This window comes from Clupea harengus, chromosome 13, assembly GCF_900700415.2.
Source record: "Clupea harengus chromosome 13, Ch_v2.0.2, whole genome shotgun sequence".
NCBI lineage: Eukaryota > Metazoa > Chordata > Actinopteri > Clupeiformes > Clupeidae > Clupea > Clupea harengus.
Window position 1 is genome coordinate 18,601,529 of NC_045164.1, and position 20,000 is coordinate 18,621,528.

The following is a 20,000-nucleotide window of genomic DNA, read 5'->3' on the forward strand; positions in this document are numbered from 1 at the left end:
CTGAGGCTATCACACAGGCTATCACTGAGGATTTCACACAGGCTATCACTGACACTATCACACAGGCTATTACTGAGGCTACCAGTGAGGATATCACTGTGACTAATCACTCAATGCTATCACACAGGCCATCACTGAGGTTATCACACAGGATATCACACAGGCTATCACTAAGGCTATCAATGAGGCTATCTACCAGTGAGGATATCACTGTGACTAATCACTCTATGCTATCCCACAGGCCGTCACTGAGGATATCACTGAGACCATCACTGAGGCTATCACTGAGGCTATCACACAGGCTATCACTGAGGATTTCACACTGGCTATCACACAGGCTATCACTGAGGATTTCACACAGGCTATCACACAGGCTATCACTGAGATTATCACTTAATGCTATCACACAGGCTGTCACTGAGGATTTCACACAGGCTATCACACAGGCTATCACTGAGACTATCACACAGACTATCACTGAGACTATCACACAGACTATCACTGGCTGTGTCTCAAATCGAGTACTTTACGAAGTACACTGCAATACAGGCGTAGTGCGCCATACACACTTAGTGCGTTCCGTCGCTGATTAGCGTTGTCTCAAATGGAATACTTACGTTATCCACTTGGCGGAAGTGTCGGATGCAAATCTGCCAGCCTTTTACCCATAAATCTGTGCGCCAGCTCCCTCCGGCCAACTAGAAATGTTATACAAAGATGGTGGACCAAACTCCGCTGACGGCCGTGTTTTGTATGTAAATGTAATTTTTTTTGGCAAGTTACAGAGAAATAGACACTGCACTATCCGATAACACAGTTATTATAACCAGCAATAATGGTTGAAGTGATTTGCGAGGCGTCAGTCAGCCAACTGAAAAGCTGCCGAAAGGGCTCTTCCTCTTCCGCTACGTAGCCAAGATGGCGCCCGTTTAGGGCGAGAACTGTCCATCGTTTCACACTGCATTTTTTTACCATTTGCAGGGCGCAATCCGGGTACTTTCAGTGCCCTGAATTCTGCTGGTTTCGTCAGTGTGAACGCCCTACACCCTGAAAGTCAGTGTTTGAAGTGCGCAAGTACGCGATTTGAGGCACAGCCACTGTCTCTGTTTCTTTCTCATTACAAGTATCTCTGAGGCTGACTTTTTTACAAGGAAAGTGGAGGAAGAAATAGTGCAAAGAAAGGGGAACTGCAACATGGTCCACTGGGCATAAACCATACACGCACACACACACGCACACACACACGCACACACACTCGCACACACACACGCACACACACACGCACACACACTCGCACACACACACGCACACACACACGCACACACACACGCACACACACTCGCATGCGCACACGTGCTCACACGCATTCAGACTCGCATGCACACACACACAATTGCACGCGCACACACACATTAAAAAACATTAAAAACATCAGAAGCTCATTTAAGCACACACAAACACAATTGCTTACACACACACACACACACACACACTACAGCATCACTCAACTGGAACATTCACCACTATCAGCCCACTGACACACACACACGCACGCACACACACACAAACACACAGAAATGTGTGTACAGACACACACATGCATCCTCTTAGGAAGCCAAATACACATGCAGTATACACACAGATACAAAGGCACAAGCACAATCACACCCACACATTCTCAAACACTTGCTCTCTCTCACACACACACACACACACACACACACACACACACACACACACACACACACACACACACACACACACAGTCACACACAGACTGACTGCCCGACTGCACAACCACACCCTCACATTCTCAAACAGACTCAGCACGCTTTCACACACTCACACACACACTCACACACAGACTGATTGCCTGACCGGATCTTATCTGCTAGCACAGCAAAGGAAATCACAGTGACAGTAGTCTGGGTTGCCTGAGTGTGCGTGTGTGTGTGTTATGTAACAACTCAGTGATGTAATTCTGCTGTCATTGCACATTGTTAGTTGAAGGCAAAGGCTCCTTACCTGAACTCTTCTCATTGCTCCTCACACACACACACACACACACACACACACTAAATTTAAAGAAACATACACACACTGATGAATTGTGTAAGGATACTGAGGTTGGATTAAAGGATTATTCTGAAATAATATTCCCATTCTCTGGATGTGTGTGTGTGTGATATGCTTTTTGTGTGTCAATGTGTATGTGTTTGTGTGTGAGTTTATGAGGTAGATGTGTTATTCATGTTTGTGTGTGTGTGTGTATGCTTGAGAGTGTACCATTTTGAAAAGTTAATAATGTAGTCGGCTAATTCTCTGACTGAGTTGAGTTTGATTGACATGTTCGCTGGCCAATGGCAACAGAGATTTGTGTATGTGATGTCAGGTTAGGCCCGTCTCCTGGAGCTGGGGGCATGGCCAAGCATTAGAGGGCATTTTGACTGGCAGCCCAATGCCAGTTCCTGTTACATCATTTCTGCCCTCTTTATATAACGTAATCCTGTAGACAGACTCAAAGCAGCAGAACACACACACACACACACACACATCATGACACCACACATGCACCTAGCTTGCACGCACACACTCACTCACACACTCACACACACACAGATACAGACACAGACTTCTTCTACTTCTGAATTGTGGTTATGGAACGGTTCTTATTTAATCAGGTCAGTGCGAGTCGAGGTCTTTCAGAAGGAGACACACGCACACAAACTTTCTCCACTGTATGTGTGTGCATGTCTGTGCATATGTATCAGTATCTGTGTGTGAGTGTGTGTATGTGTGTGTATCTCTCTCTCTCTCTCTTTCTCTGAGTGTATGTATGTGAATATGAATGAATATGATGAGTATGTGTATGAGTGTGTATGAAAGTGTTCATGTGTTTGTGTGTGTGTGTGTGTGTGTGTGTGTGTGTGTGTGTGTGTGTGTGTGTGTGTGTATATTGTAGCCTTCTCTCCCACTGTCTTCCCTTTTTAATATCTTACTGGGAAGCTCCCGTGTTTTTAACCTTTCATAATGGTATACATAACCGACCCGATCAGTCTCTAAATGGATGTGTTCTTGCTACACTCCCCCTCCAGTAAGGGAGGCCGTGGGTGCAGTGTGTGTGTGTGTGTGTGTGTGTGTGTGTGTGTGTGTGTGTGTGTGTGTGTGTGTGTGTGTGTGTGTGTGTGTGTCAGATCTGTAAGAGAGTTGTGAGGGAGCTCTGGAATAAACCAGATCAATGATCGTCATGACGTTAACCTCAGGAATGTTCAAAAATAGTATCCTGGTAGAGAAACGTGTTCAATATGGGGACAATGGCCATGAAGTGATAATTTCAGTACCATATGTTTCACTCAGTGTAGAAGCAGCTTAGCTGGTGAACAGAGAGCCTGCAGGTATTAAGAACAAGTAGGTCTACAGTATTAAACATCTCAAAGCTTTTATAGATACTAATATTCCCCATTTTATTTAGTAGTGGTGGGTATTCCCTTTTTTATTTAGTAGCAGTGGCTTGCCATATTATTTAATTTAGTAGCAGTGGCTTGCCATATTATTTAGTAGCAGTGGCTTGCCATATTATTTAATTTAGTAGCGGTGGCTTGCCATATTATTTAGTAGCAGTGGCTTGCCATATTATTTAGTAGCAGTGGCTTGCCATATTATTTAGTATCTGTGACTTGTCATATTATTTAATTTAGTCGCGGTGGCTTGCCATATTATTTAGTAGCAGTGGCCTGCCATATTATTTAGTAGCAGTGGTATATTATTTCTCAAGCTAGTTTTTTAATTATTGTTTGTGTCATATTATTTGTGTCATATTATTTGTCTCAGGCAAGTTGACCCTAACCCAAGTTGACTCTGACCCTAACCCAAGTTGACCCCCAAGCTGACCCTTGACCCTGACCCAAGTTGTATGTGAGCAAAAATGTAGCTTTAGCCTACTTAATTACCAGTAGTTTGTAGTCTGTGTAAACCTGTTGCCCTGTTCTTGTGTGTGTGTGTGTGTGTGTGTGTGTGTGTGTGTGTGTGTGTGTGTGTGTGTGTGTGTGTGTGTGTGTGTGTGTAATGTGTTTATCTCTCTGCTGTCACACAGGTAAATCTCACCTGGCGATTGTGCACAGGGTGAACAATGAGGGGGAGGGGGACCCCTTCTACGAGGTCATGGGAATCGTCACACTGGAGGACGTCATCGAGGAGATCATCAAATCTGAGATAGTGGACGAGACAGACCTGTACAGTACGCAGCCAACTCTCTATTCCACCCTATACATCAACCTGCTCTGTCATATACCACTCTATACACTAACCTATACATCAACCTGCTATGTCATATACCATTCTATACACTAACCTATACATTAACCTGCTATGTCATATACTATACATATCTATATATCAACATTTCCTGCAAGGCTGCTGGATAATGCACAATCTTCGTGTGTTTAGATGCTCAATCTACACGTGTTTAGATGCTCAATCTACGCGTGTTTAGATGCTCAATCTACGCGTGTTTAGATGCTCAATCTACGCGTGTTTAGATGCTCAATCTACGTGTGTTTAGATCCTCAATCTACGCGTGTTTAGATGCTCAATCTACGTGTGTTTAGATGCTCAATCTATGTGTTTAGATGCACAATCTACGAGTGTTTAGATGTGTACATTTTATATTTAGGTGTATTTGTGTTTAGTATTTAGACAGGTGTTTAGTGTTTAAGTGTGTGTGCTTTATGGTTTGTATTGTGTGCTCAGCTGTGTGTGTATGTGTGTGTGTGTGTGTGTGTGTTTAGCGGATAACCGCAGCAAGAGGCGAGTGTCCCACCATGAGAGGAAGATGCAGGATTTCTCAGTGTTCAAACTCTCAGAGAGCGACATGAAGGTGAAGATCTCACCACAGCTAATGCTGGCTACACACCGCTTCCTGGCTACAGGTACAAATACACACACACCCACTCACTCACTCACACACACACACACACTCACAAACTGACCCACCCACTCACTCACACACACACACACACACTGATAGGTGAAAATTCACCCTAGTTACCTCAGGACTCCGGAGCTGCATATAAGTATATTTATTAGACAAACAACAATTGCAATCGGGCTCACTCCCAGCACAAGGCTGAATGTGAAGCAATGATAAACACATCGCACAAGGTTTCAATAGACAATCAGTTTAGCGTTCAGCAGAGATAACCACTTGGTGGATTTCTGACGTCCGAGGCAAGGATGGAAGTTTTGCAAGGTCTGAAGAAGCACAGTTCGACCCTTCTTATCACCTCTGGTCTGAACATGCTCTTGTACATATGCAGACTAAGTGGCACCTAATATTCTAAGTTACACACTCACAGAAACACAGAAAAGCCATGCTCCTGTTAACATAAGCACATGATTCATATAAGGTAATTAATAATACAAGGCACTTGATTCATATATTCTTAAGTCATTAACAGTGTTTGGAAATTATCTCCATCACACACACACTCACACACTCACTCACACACACTCTCTTTTTCTTTCCCCCATCTCTCTCCTTCTCTCTCTCTCTCCCCCATTTCTCTCTCTCTCTCCCTCTCTCTCTTTCTCTCCCCCATCTACCCCCCATCTCTCTCTCCTTCTCTCTCTCTCTCTCTCTCTCTCTCTCTCTCTCTCTCTCTCTCTCTCTCTCTCTCTCCTTCTCTCTCTCTTTCTCTCCCCCATCTCTCTCTTCTCCCCCCTGTCAGAGGTGGAGCCCTTTAAGCCAGCGCATCTCTCGGAGAAGATCCTGCTGCGTCTGCTCAAGCACCCAAGCGTCATGCAGGAGCTCAAGTTTGACGAGCGCAACAAACGCTCGCCGCAACACTTCCTGTTCCAGCGCAACAAGCCCGTTGACTACTTCCTCCTGGTTCTACAGGTAGAGCATCAGCGTTCTATAAGTAGAGTGTCAGGGTTCTACTGCTCAAGAAACAAGAACAAGGAAGAGGAGAAAGAGATTAGGAGAGATAGAGTGGGAGAGAAAAAATCAAGGAAGATAAAGGCGAGGTGAGGAGGGTAAAGGAGGTGAGGAAAGGAAAAGGAGGTGAGGTGATGAAGGAGGTGAGGTGATGAAGAAGGTGAGGAGGGTAAAGGAGATGAGGAGGGTAAAGGAGGTGAGGAGGGTAAAGGGGGAGAGGTGATGAAGGAGGTGGGGAGGATAAAGGAGATGAGGTGAGGAAGGAGATGAGGTGAGGAAGGAGGTGAGGTGATGAAGGAGGTGAGGAGGATAAAGGAATTGAGGAAGGTGAGGAAGGAGGTAAAGGAGGTGAGGTGATGAAGGAGGTAAAGTGAGGTAAGGAGGATAAAGGAGGTGATTTGAGGAAGGCCTTAGCAGACAAAGGAACACCAGTGACAGACTTTACTACAAGGCTCTGTGGATAAAACATCTGCAAAGTGAATACAAATCATGCTAAACCTGAAGTTGTGTGTCTGTATGTATGTGTGTTTGGGTGTGTGTGTATGTGTGTGTGTGTGTGTGTGTACGGGTGTGTTTGTGTATGTGTTCCCTATAGGGGCGAGTAGAAGTGGAGGTTGGGAAGGAGGAACTGCGCTTTGAGAATGGAGCCTTCACCTACTACGGTCTCCCTGCCATCACATCTCTCCTGCCAACAGGTACCTGCACATGTGTGTGTGTGTGTGTGTAACAGGTACCTGCACAAGTGTGTGTGTGTGTGTATGTGCGTACCTGAGTTTTTGGATGTTTGTGGAACAGTCCACAGATCCTCTTTCAGAGGCAGTGTTTTAAACCTGTCTAATTGTGTGTGTGTGTGTGTGTGTGTGTGTGTGTGTGTGTGTGTGTTCTAGTCCATAGATCCCCCTCTAGAAGCAGCGGTCTGAATCGCTCCGACTCCACTCTGCACGCGTACAGTGTGGGCCAACTCAGCATAGGGGGCGGAGCCTATCTACCGGACTACTCTGTTAGACAACTCACCAATCTCCAAGTCGTAAAGGTGAACACACACACACACACACACACACACTAACACATACACATACACATGTACACAAACACACACATAGACAAGCACCTCATACAAACACAGATACAAACACACACTCATCTTTCACACTCACACAAATACACACTCATTTATGAGACATACATAAACACACACCGGTCTACCACGTAGACACACAGAAAAGGAGTGCACATGACAGTTCTTTCTCTAATGGAATGTGTGTAAAGGGTAAATTGCACATTCAGAATGTAAAAATCAGGGTTAGGGTTAGACACAGACACACACTCACAGACACACACACACACAGACACACAAACACACACACAGACACACTCCCCTCATACACACACACACACACACACACAGACAGCCACACTCCCCTCATACACACACACACAGGGTTAGAGTTAGACACACACACACACACACACACACACACACACACACACACAGAGACAGACACGTTAGATCGGTATTTACACCCACATGCTGACTTCCTGACTCGTGTCTTCCCCCTGCAGGTTACTCGTGGTCACTACCAGAATGCTCTGACAGCGATGCGCATGGACAGCTCCCCCCACACTCCCGACGCAGAGACGCAGGGGGAGGGGGCCCGACCGGCCGGCCCGGAAACACGCTCACACAGCATCGCCCTGCCAGTCACACGGCCCGAGCACAAACACCCCAGTGCTGGCACTCTCACTGAGCACACACACCTCCACACAGCCACTCACAGCGAGCAGGAGAGCGACAGCACCAGCAGCCTCAACGAGAGGAACCGCATCGTCCGTGAGTATACACACACACTACACACACACACACACACACAGATGCACACAGATACACACACACACACACACTACACACACACACACACACACACACACACACACACACACAGATACACACAGACACACACACACAAACACACACACACACACGGTGAGGACCATAGCTGGGTGAGTGTGAGGGTGAGGACCACAGGACCAGGCATTCCGTTAGCCAATAATTCATGTTTTTTACATGGTGAAATGTATTAAAAAGTGATAAATTAAAAACTTGCCAGTCAAAATGTCTGGTTATCATGATGATATAAAACATAAAACTAATCCTTAAACCAGACATTTGCGATTTAACCAAAGTAAATTAATAATATCTTATTGTTATTGTCTAAATGTATTAATTAATGCAGTCACAAAATCTGATCACTTCCTAGATTATCTCTAACTAAATTACTAACACATTTCTAACCACTATAATCCGTATGTGTGTGTCTGCGTGTATGTGTGTGTGTGTGTCTGCGTGTATGTATGTATGTGTGTGTGTAGGGAGTAAATCAGATGGCCAGAGGAGTCCCAGTGATTCTGTGTTTCTGCGGTTGGAGGAGATTCCCTACAGTCGAGATACACACCAGGATACACACACCACAGGTGAGACTTAAGAACACACACACACACACACACACACACACACACACACCACAGGTGAGACTTAAGAACACACACACCACAGGTGAGACTTAAGAACACGCATACACACACACACACACACACACACACACACACCACAGGTGAGACTTAAGAACACACATACACACACACACACACACACACACACACACACCACAGGTGAGACTTAAGAACACACATACACACACACACACACACCACAGGTGAGACTTAAGAACACACATACACAAACACACACACACACACCACAAGTGAGACTTAAGAACACACACTCACACACACACACATGGACATACACACACATACACAATTGCATACAGGCACTCTCACACACACACACACACACACAAACCAGGACATGGACATACACACACATAAATGAATAATAGTGTAGGTGTGGGAGAGGGAGTGTGTGTGTGTGTGTGAGAGAGAGAGAGAGAGAGTGTGTCTGTCTGTGTGTGTGTGTATGTGACAGAGAGAGAGAGTGTGTGTGTGTGTGTGGGAGAGATAGTGTGCGTGCGTGTGTGTGTGTGTGTGTGTGTGTGTGTGTGTGTACGTTGTAAGTAGACTTGAAGGCAGCTTGATGTGTATGTGTGTGTTTCCAGGCAACGGGAGGAGAAGACTGTCAGATACTGAGGAGACAGAGGCGCCTAGCAAAGCCTAGCGATGAGCGGGGGGCGAGCAGCTTCCTCCTCTCAGTTGTGTGTTCTACACACCCACACCTGACCTCCGACCTCTCACCTCGCTCAGGGCCCTCTGAGGATGAAAGAGAGGATGATGAAGACGAAGATGCTCTCTTCCGTCCCTCACAGATGCTGACTCACAGAGAGCCCTGGCATGACACACATAGACAACATGACTACAGCCTTTGTCTCCACAGCTACCATGACGACGGTTGGCATGGCTACAGTGGGAGTGAGTGGGCCCTGATGACATCACAGGGATGCTGCCTGCCTGCCTATGTCATACATGCTGCATTTCCTCCACCAGAGGACGGGTGTAGGTGTGTGTGTGTGTGTGTGTGTGTGTGTGTGTGTGTGTGTGTGTGTGTGTGTGTGTGTGTGTGTGTGTGTGTGTGTGTGTGTGTGTGTGTGTGTGCGTGCGTCTTCGCCATAGAGCAATAGCAACTTATTCCCTCATGCTCCCCCTCACCCCCCCACTCAGTTCTGCTCCTCATGACCACCAACTGAGACAAGATGGGCTGGACCAGCTGAAGACTTAGACTGGTCTTTACTGTTGGACAATGGAGACTACAACCTGGACCAGCTGAAGACTTAGACTGGTCTTTACTGTTGGACAATGGAGAATAGAATCTGGACCAGCTCTAGATGGAGATCAGTCTCTACTGGATAAGCTGAGGTTGTTGGAACTGGTCTCAGATGGTCCTTAGAGATGGGCCTGTGCTGGTCACGAGTGTGTGTGTGTGTGTGTGTGTGTGTGTGTGTGTGTGTGTGTGTGTGTGTGTGTGTGTGTGTGTGTGTACACAGGTAGAGGTCCTCACATGAGTGAATCATCTCCATCACACCATCCTGTCATGTCACACAAACACATAAAGCCCGTCACACTGCCATCTTTCTCCACAGATTTGTTTACACTGCAAAAGCCATATGAGACTAACCAACACACACACACACCAACAGCCAACGCACATTGGAACTAAGAATTGAGAGCAGGGTGATGAGTCAGGTGTGTGTGTGTGTGTGTGTGTGTGTGTGTGTGTGTGTGTGTGTGTGTGTGTGTGTGTGGCATAGGTGGGATTCCTAATGAAGAGGAGCAGAGCTGCAGGGGTCACAGCTGCAGGACAGCTGGAGAACAGTGTGTGGGTGTGTGTGTGTCTGTATTACAGATTTAGGGATAGGTGTGTGTTTATTATTGAAACAATCATAAATCATTCTTGACTTGTCATTTCCATAAGCGACACACTGTGTGTGTGTGTGTGTGTGTGTCTTACCTAGAAGCACATTTTCTTTCTAAAAGGGGTCCTTCACCAACACAGTTGGTTGTCACGGCGACTGTTGATCTGTGTCATTGCCCTCCACACCATCAGCATGCTGACATCATGACCACCATGACAGACACTAACCAATCCGCTGCCACCGTAGAAGTTCTGGGCCGGGGTGGGAGGGGTAGTAACCCTTTCGGGTTTGGAGGATATTTATAGGGTGGCAGAGTAAGGGAGACATGAGGGGGCATGGAGAGAGACCGGTGTACGGTGTGGGGGGGGGGGGGGGTGGTCGGGGTGCGGTGTGGGGGGGGCATAGGGAGAGATTGGGATATGGTGTGTGTGTGGGCATAGTCAAAGATCGGGTATGGTGTATGTGGGGGGAGATCGGGGTACGGTGTGTGTGTGTGGGAGGGGGGGTAAGGGGGGTTGGGTCATCAGCGGGCGAACCTTGGTGGTTGAGTTTTCTGTTGAAGCATGGAGCCTCTGTTCCTCTGCATGCTGGAATCACTGCTGCATGACGAAGGGTCTCAAAAGCACGCAGAACTGGTCCCAGGCCAGTGTCAGATAAAAGTATTAAACTGGTCCCAGTACCAGATAACATTATTAAACTGGTCACAGGCCTGTTTATGATAACAGTATTAAACTAGTCCCAGTGCCAGAGAACAGTATGGAACTGTTGTGAGTGGGTGTAGTGCTGATTGTGGAAAGCTGCACTGGTCACCTACAGAGGTGAGGGGTCGTGACCTTTAGGAACACTTCTCAGAGGGGATGGGTTGTGAGCCTTAGAAAGGGCAGGGGTTTGAAACCCTTAAAAACATGCCTCAGTGAGGAGGGGTTGTGACCCTGAGAAACAGGCTCAGAGGGGAGGGGTCGAGACCCTTAGAGGAAGTGGCCAGATACGAGCAATAACTGCACTGAGCTCTATCCACTTTAGCAAAGCAGATGAGTGTGTGTGTGTGTGTGTGTGTGATCAGGACAGCTGCACAATGCTGTGAAACAAAGATCTACTTTGGGGGGAGAGAAATACAAATAAATGGTGAGGGGGGTTGGGGGGTCAGAGGAGTGTTTGCGTCAGAGGAGTTTTTGTTGCGTCAGAGGAGTCTGTTGCGTCAGAGAACTGCATTGCAGATGTGGGAGGGGTCAGGCTTACATTATGCTGACGTCTGTCCATTCCTGCAGGATACACTTCTTTCACTCTCCCTTCCTCTCTCTCTGACACACAGACTGCTGAATGCAGAGCAATACCCTCTCCTTGCCATCTCTCCAAGGGTACGGGAGTAAGAGGTGTTGCTAGGCAACAATTTTGTCTATAGATATTTACACATAAGAGGAAATATACATATCTGAAAGAATATTTATATGTTTATTAGAGCAAAATGCTATTGCACATTTATCAGAGGATTTATCTGTTTTGAAGATGTTTATCAGATTTTGAGATTATGGAGATTTCTGACATGTGATTCTTCTCCAAAGGAAAACAATAAAGTTTCAGATCTTTGCATCGGCTGACTGTCTTTTCTCTCTCACACACACACACACACACACAGTCTTTTGACCTGCAGGATGGGTGCAATGGGGGAACTCCAACCTGAACCAAACTTCTCTCGCCCACTCACACACACACTCACTCGCACGCACTCACACGAAGAGCCCAGACAGGAGAGTTGTGTACGGACAGGTTGTTTATTTATTTTCGTATCATAATTAAAGTTAATCAGTTCTTCTGCTTAGTGGCTGAGGTGACAGTGTACAAGTACAGAGGAATACACACACACACACACACACACACACACACACACACACACACACACACACACACACACACACACACACACACACACACACACACACACACACACACACACACAGAATTCCAGGTGGAGAAAGCTCACAGTTTACGTCATGAAATGTGAGGGACATATAGTGTCCCCAAAAACACATAGAGCTGTGTTTGTGTATGTGTACGCATTTGAACCAGGAATGGGTGTGCTGTGAGACTTAATACGTCACATTAATCCATCTCCCTCACACACACACGCGTACGTTGATCATCAGTGAAAGGAGTTCTAGTGCAGTGACACTGAGACTTTGATCTTCAGGCTGAGAGAGCGCTTCAGCATATGACATCACTGTCCCCTCCCTCCCCCCCCACACACACACACACACACACACAGCCTCTCTCTATGCTTCAACCCTGATTGAATGAAGACAGAAATGTGCTTTTAATGAAAGGCTATTAATCTCACTCAACACACACACACACACACACACACACACACACACAAACCACTGGCCTCTTCTGACAATACAGACTTCCTGCTATGATTGAATGTGTGTGAAACCTGAACGCCACGACAAAGTGCTGCTTCTTTTTAGACAACTAATAAAGGACACACACACACAGAAGAGGACATTAAGGATAAACACACATCTCTGACGATGAAGCCTGTAGTGTGTGTGTGTGTGTGTGTGTGTGTGTTTGTCTAAAATCTAGACAGACAGGGTTTGTGAGAGGGCTGGCCTGAGATGGAGAGGGTGGACACACACACACACACACACACACACACACACACAGGGCTTCTGGGCGGTGCTGGTCAGTGTCTCTACTGGACCTTGGTGACAGTCTCGTGGATGGATTCGGCCACATAGTCGATGTTCTTGGTGGTCAGACCACACATGTTGATGCGGCCGCTCGCCATCAGGTAGACGTGCTTCTCCTTCACCATATACTCCACCTGCTTAGCTGTAGGGACAACACAGAGAGTGAGTGAGTATGTGAGTGTGAGTGTGTGTGTGTGTGTGTGTGATAATAAAGGGCCCCAGCTAAAAGGTGAAAAACCTGCCGGGCCCTTCTCTATCTATCTATATCAACTCAGATATCCTCCAAGTTAACACACATCCTGCAGGCTTTAAAAAAAAAAAAAAAGGTTAAACCCCTTTAAAGACTCTAACGGTCTAGTTTGTCAGACACAAATAATGTAAACAAACAATAATAACATATTGGTATTTCTATTCCTATATGGTTCTAACCAGACTATGGCTCTAGGTCTCTGTTCTGCTGTGGCCATGCCAGGAACACACACACAAGTAGCCTTGTATCTAATTATCGGTGTGTGTGAGTGCGTGCCCTTTTTGCTCGTTTCCTTGACTTAACCGGAACTTTCACTGCCATGCCATGGACAGTAATAACCTACATCCACATCTGCACTCAATAAAAACACCTGAGACATGGTGTGTGAGTATGTCTGTGTGTGTATATGTCTGTGTGTGTATATATGTGTGTGTGTGTGTGTGTGTGTGTGTGTGTACACATGGCTTAGTTCAGTTAAGTTAAACATGCCGAACTGTTCCGTAGTGTGTGTGTGTGTGTGTGTGTGTGTGTGTACGTACGGTTCAGTCCTGTGAAGCTGAACATGCCGATCTGTTCTGTGATGTGCTCCCAGGTCCCTGGGGTTCCCAAAGCCAGCAGCTTCGCCTTTAGCTGTGCCCTCATGAGAAGGACCCGGTCTGCCATGGTCTTCACGTTATCCTTCCTACACACACACACAGATATATAGATATATACATACAGATATATACATACAAACATACATACACACACACACACATTGAGAAAATGCAGGAAAAAGGTGTAATGGTGCTGAGAAAAACAACTTTAAGGTTTACTAGTCTACAGGAATAAATCAATCTGCAGCATCAACCCCAGAACCTCCTCACTCCCCCTTGTTTTCCTGTGTGTGCGTGTGCGTGTGTGTGTGTGCGCGTGTGTGTGTGTGTATATGCTCACCACTCCTGGAAGAGCTCTGGTGAGTTGAGGGTGGTGGCGACGATACGCGCCCCCTGTGAGGGGGGGTTGGACCAGGTGACTCGGACGATCTTCTCCATCTGGGACAGAGTACGCTCCAGGTTCTCCGGATCCCGTGCCACGACCGTCAGGTTCCCCACACGCTCATCTTAAAGAACACAGCCGCCTCATTACACCGGTGTGTTTGTGTGTGTGTGTGTGTGTGTGTGTGTGTGTGTGACAAAGTGCATTTCACTCTCTGACTCCTGCTCAGATTTTAAAGCCAATTTCAATGTAATTTCACTTGGAAGGTAACATGATATCCCCAAAAGATACATTATGATAAAACAGAATCCCGGGATGTGTGTGTGTGTGTGTGTGTGTGTGTGTGTGTGTGTCAGGGAGGGGGACCCGACGTTCTACTTTGCTGGAAATGTTGATTTTCTTACATGAATCACAAACTCAAGAACCTCGTATTTCATGCTCTTGCCCTCTTCCAGTCAGTCAGCTGTCAATCACTTGCTAGTAGCCGCCTGATATGCTGATGTGGTTTTAAGTCTCCACCCCTAAAGACGTGTGTGTGGTGTGGTGTGGTGTGGTGTGGTGCGGTGCGGTGCGGTGTGGTGCGGTCTGGTGTGGTGTGGTGTGGTGGGTGTGTGTGTGGTGTGGTGTGGTGGTGTGTGTCCTACTGTAGAGGCCGAAGTTCTTGGAGAAGGACTGGGCGCAGAACATCTCGAAGCCCTCTGAGACGAAGTAGCGGACGGCCCACGCATCCTTCTCCAGACTCCCGGAGGCAAAGCCCTGGTAGGCGGAGTCAAAGAAGACAAACAAGCTCCGCCTCTGCAACGACACACACACACACACAAACAAATGGGGTTAACATGGGGTGAACTGAAATACGTCCATGTGTGAGTGCGTTTGTGACACATCTTCATGAAATCAGCGATCTGCTTCCATTGGTCTTGGGTGAGGCCAGAGTTGTAAGTGCGTGTGTGTGTGTGTGTGTGTGTGTGTGTGTGTGTGTGTGTGTGTGTGTGTGTGTGCGTGTGTATGTGCGTGCGTGTTACACACCTTCATGACCTCAGCGATCTGCTTCCATTGATCCTGAGTGGGGTTAGAGGTAGGTGTGTGTGTGTGTGTGTGTGTGTGTGTGTGTGTGTGTGTGTGTGTGTGCGCGTGTTACACACCTTCATGACCTCAGCGATCTGCTTCCATTGGTCCTGAGTGGGGTCTGTGCCGGTGGGGTTGTGGGCGCAGGCATGCAGCACAAAGACGGAATGCTCAGGAGCAGCCTGGGAGAGAGAGAGAGACAGGGAGAGAGACGGAGAGAGACGGAGAGAGACGGAGAGAGACAGAGAGAGAAAGAGAGAGACAGGGAGAGAAAGAGAGACAGGGAGAGAAAGAGAGACAGGGAGAGAGGGAGAGAGAGAGACAGAGAGAGACCGGGAGAGAGACAGAGAGAGACAGACAGGGAGAGACAGAGAAACAGACAGAGAGAGAGACAGAGAGAGACAGGGAGACACAGGGAAGGATAAAGATGGATAAGTGTCAGAGAGAAACTGATTTAGTTTGTGCGTCTCAGCAGAAACACCACCTCTACCCACACATGCACTCACCTCCAAGTCGCCAAGGAAACCACTCAGGTCCAGCCCGCGATTCGCAGCGTCCCAGTAGTGGTACGGACGCACGTCCGTAAAGCCCGCCTGAGCAAACACCGCATTATGGTTCTCTACAGACACACACACACACACACATTTTAATAAATAATTATTACCTCATGGTTCTTTGAGGGATTACTCAAACATATGTGTGGATCATCAGCAGAACACTGAAATACAGACATGGGCACACACCCTCACACACACAATACAGGCATGGTCCTCAAATAGCAAACACACACACACACACACACACAATACAGGCACGGTCCTCTAAGGGAAGTCAATCACAGTTCTGTTCCCATGCCAGGCATTAGTGATCATGTTAGCTGGTGTTAGTTGGTGATACTGTTAGCCTACTATAGCTAACAGGCCATGGTGATACTGTTAGCCTACTATAGCTAACAGGCCATGGTGATACTGTTAGCCCACTACAGTTAGCAGAACAGGCTATGGCGATACTGTTAGCCCACTACAGCTTACAGGCCATGGTTATACTGTTAGCCAACTACAGCTAACAGAACAGGCCATGGTGATACTGTTAGCCCACTACAGCTAGCAGAAGAGGCCATGGTGATACTGTTAGCCCTCTACAGCCAGCAGGCTATGGTGATACTGTTAGCCCTCTACAGCTAGCAGGCTATGGTGATACTGTTAGCCCTCTACAGCTAGCAGGCTATGGTGATACTGTTAGCCCTCTAAAGCTAGCAGAACAGGCTATGGTGATACCGTTAGCCCACTACAGCTAACAGGCCATGGTGATACTGTTAGCCCACTACAGCTAGCAGAACAGGCTATGGTGATACCGTTAGCCCACTACAGCTAACAGGCCATGGTGATACTGTTAGCCCACTAGAGCTAGCAGAACAGGCTATGGTGATACCGTTAGCCCACTACAGCTAACAGGCCATGGTGATACTGTTAGCCAACTACAGCTAGCAGGCTATGGTGATACTGTTAGCCCTCTACAGCTAGCAGGCTATGGTGATACTGTAAGCCCTCTACAGCTAACAGGCCATGGTAATACTGTTAGCCCACTACAGCTAGCAGAACAGGCTATGGTGATACTGTTAGCCCACTACAGCTGGTACCATGGTGATACTGTTAGCCCACTACAGCTAGCAGAACAGGCTATGGTGATACCGTTAGCCCACTACAGCTAACAGGCTATGGTGATACTGCTAGCCCTCTACAGCTTGCAGGTCATGGTGATCCTGTTAGCCCACTAGAGCTAACAGGCCAGGCAGCTCCAGTCATCAGAGTTCTGATGTCATCCAGTTTTCTTATGTTATGCATTTTATGTATTCTATTTTTATCTTAAATCTTTATGCACTCTATCCCTGTTTATATGTTCATTTTATTTTATGCACTCTATCCTAGTTTTTATGTTTTATGTTTATTTGATGTCTATTTTTATGTGGATCACTGTGCATGTAATTTCTTTGTGAACGTAATTTCGTTGCTGTTAAGTACTTTGAGCTGCATTGTTTTGTATGAAAGGTGCTATACAAATACAGTTTTTTTATTATTATTATTATTAATAATATCCACTCAGTTCTCCATCTCTAGCTGTAGGGGTTTCCCACAGGTCTGAGATAAACTTGTGGTAGCAGGTTGAAAGGGACAGCATTTCCTGCTGGCACAAAAATGGCCCACTACAAGTGACAAACAACAAATAGGTGTAAATATTTGTTTTTACTGAATATTTCTATTAATTTTATACAATTTTAACATATGTTTCACAGATCCAACTCCCCAATCCTCCCCTCCATCTACACTCATGGGGAAGGTAATTGTGCGTTCATGAGCAACCGTGAAGTGGGAAAGTTCCTACCTCCGAGTGGGAGAATACACCTGAACGCCTGTCACACTTGGAACTCAGAATGTTTGCGGTGAAAGATAAACACTGTACTTGCTCTGTGCACAAATAAGTCACTACATTCAGGTTTATTTAGGTTGGACTCATTAGCGCAGGTGATACAGGTGGAATGTTAGCCTTCTGGCGAGCTAGCCTACTTAACGTTACCCAACGGTCCACATCGTTGCCCGTTTGTTGTCATCATGCAAACTCTCTCAACTCAGAAGTGGACCTGCTGCTGCTGCCTCTCCCTCAGCACTCTCACTACTTGTGCCAGCAGCTTCACGTTCCCGTGGTCAAGTTCCGTGTGCTGAATATATCAGAGTCTTGTAGCTCTAAACGCAGCATAGCTGCCCGTATCTTTCATAGAAGTCAAAGCTACTACCAGAGCCGGAGAACAGGAGTTGCTTTATCTGATTAAAATATTCACTGTATCCGCGTCTTCTAACGTAATACCATAGATATAACTCACTCATTCACTCTAGCCACCTCTGCTTACTATCTTGCAATCAGTTTGTAACTGCTTTTAACAATTAGTACTTCTACCAGTTTATTAGCTTATAACCTGATAATAGGCTGATATCGAATCAAAAATTTTACTTAATTATTCTAAATCCCATTTCATTGATATCATGGTTAAGGGTATTTGCATTTTGATTATTATTTGTTTTTTAGGTCATTTAATTTCATTTTTTTAAATATATTTTGGCGATTCCTCCACATACCACTAGAGGGAGCATGCGTACCACCAGAGGAACATGTGTGATCATTTGAGAATCAGTGCTTTAAAACACTCAACATCCACAATATGTTCCGTGCCGCACACGCACATGCACACACCCACACACACACCCCTACCCCAGGTAGGAGTAAGGAGCGCACACACTCACACACACACCTACCCCAAGTAGGAGCAGATACATAGATGGGGGTATTGGTGTTGTCGACTCCATTGTACCAGCGGCGCAGAAACTCCGCCCCTATCTTCAGAGCACCAGTCCCGCCCAGACACTGCACTGCACCTACCTGCATTAGAGCACGCACACACACACACACACACACACACACACACACACACACACACACACACACACACACACACACACACACACACACACACACACACACACACACACACACACACACACACACACACACACCAGTTTAAAACCCTCTTTTTAAACCACTGTAAAGTCAGGTGAGTGACATGAGGTTCTGTTTGTTCTACTGGTTTCCTACCCGGTTCTCCTTGACGGCGGGGCTGTCGTCACCCAAGGCAATCTTGGAGGCGCTGGAGCGGAACTCTGGCAGGCCCAGGATGGGGAGGTACTCGTGGTTCAGACTGCCGTCCTCCACGATCAGCTTCTCCACCTTCTTTACCACCGGCAGCACCCATGGCTGGCTGTCATCCGTGCGATAGGCTAGGAGAGACAGGGAGAATACAGGTTACACACACGCGCACACCACCGCCAACACCAAGAGTGAAGGATGGAGAGAGAGAGAGAGAGAGAAGGATGGAGAGAGTGACTTAGACAAACAGATTCTCCATACTGACATAGGGATTAGAAGCTTAATGCAGGGAAGTGACCCACAAACACACCCATAAATCACACAACCGCACACACACACAAAAACACACATTTAAAAAGCACACAATAACACACACACATGCATACTTCACACAGTACCTGACTAACGTGAGCTCACTTTGCCACTGCACTTTACAACTGCACCCCCTCAGTGTAATAACATTCAAAGGAGTAATCCACTGTGTGTGTGTGTGTGTGTGTGTGTGTGTGTGTGGACACATGCACTCACACACACGTTCATTCAGCCAGTTGATTGAAATATGATGCCATCTGACCAAACCACTCTTACATAAGAAGTGAGGCGGGGTCATTCTCCTAGCAAAACAAAGCTATTCGGAGGGTTTACTACTCGGACTTAACTGTCAATAACAACATCACACACACACACACACACACACACACACACATACACAGAGACAAAGCAATCGGACTTCCTCCAGTGTGCAGCCCGGCGTTGGCATCCACCCAGTGCGGTACCGGAACCGCACTCACTCAAGGACACCGGAGGCCGCGCTACGGCGACGATTTTGACAGAGTCTTATTTAAAGCAGCAATAAGGAGTTCTGTTCCAAAACTACCTAAAAGTCGTGCAAAAACCTTGCAAACACCACTAACAGCCCAGTTGACACTGATAGAAGCTTGCCAACACACTAACTGGTGTCTTTTGGCAGTATAGCTGGCAATATCATGCTGTGAAAGCTTGTCTTCCATTTTTGCAGG

General features: G+C 46.7%; 2 protein-coding genes across 3 annotated transcripts in view; one reads left to right on the forward strand and one right to left on the reverse strand.

Moving 5' to 3' along the window:
• The window catches only part of LOC105904362 (metal transporter CNNM1), a 16,179-nt gene extending 6,915 nt beyond the window's left edge, over positions 1-9,264 (forward strand). Inside the window, exons 2-9 of the mRNA XM_031578608.2 lie at positions 4,094-4,237; positions 4,788-4,928; positions 5,727-5,896; positions 6,531-6,630; positions 6,823-6,968; positions 7,499-7,766; positions 8,306-8,407; positions 9,052-9,264. Coding sequence (XP_031434468.1) covers positions 4,094-4,237; positions 4,788-4,928; positions 5,727-5,896; positions 6,531-6,630; positions 6,823-6,968; positions 7,499-7,766; positions 8,306-8,407; positions 9,052-9,110 — 1,130 coding nt within the window. The 3' untranslated portion in view covers positions 9,111-9,264. The remainder of the gene's footprint in view (positions 1-4,093; positions 4,238-4,787; positions 4,929-5,726; positions 5,897-6,530; positions 6,631-6,822; positions 6,969-7,498; positions 7,767-8,305; positions 8,408-9,051) is intronic.
• The window catches only part of got1 (glutamic-oxaloacetic transaminase 1, soluble), a 23,143-nt gene that overhangs the window by 2,217 nt on the left and 926 nt on the right, over positions 1-20,000 (reverse strand). Inside the window, exons 2-9 of one of the 2 annotated variants that reach the window (XR_004164919.2) lie at positions 18,931-19,112; positions 18,594-18,717; positions 15,792-15,904; positions 15,363-15,467; positions 14,865-15,015; positions 14,179-14,344; positions 13,782-13,924; positions 12,933-13,134 (exon numbers count right to left, since the gene is read on the reverse strand). Coding sequence is in view for 1 of the 2 variants with exons in the window: in XM_012832258.2 (XP_012687712.1) it covers positions 12,995-13,134; positions 13,782-13,924; positions 14,179-14,344; positions 14,865-15,015; positions 15,363-15,467; positions 15,792-15,904; positions 18,594-18,717; positions 18,931-19,112 (1,124 nt within the window). In the remaining variant the exon portion in view is untranslated. Of the gene's footprint in view, positions 1-12,055; positions 13,135-13,781; positions 13,925-14,178; positions 14,345-14,864; positions 15,016-15,362; positions 15,468-15,791; positions 15,905-18,593; positions 18,718-18,930; positions 19,113-20,000 lie in introns of those variants that run through there. The other variant, XM_012832258.2, reaches the window with a different exon arrangement.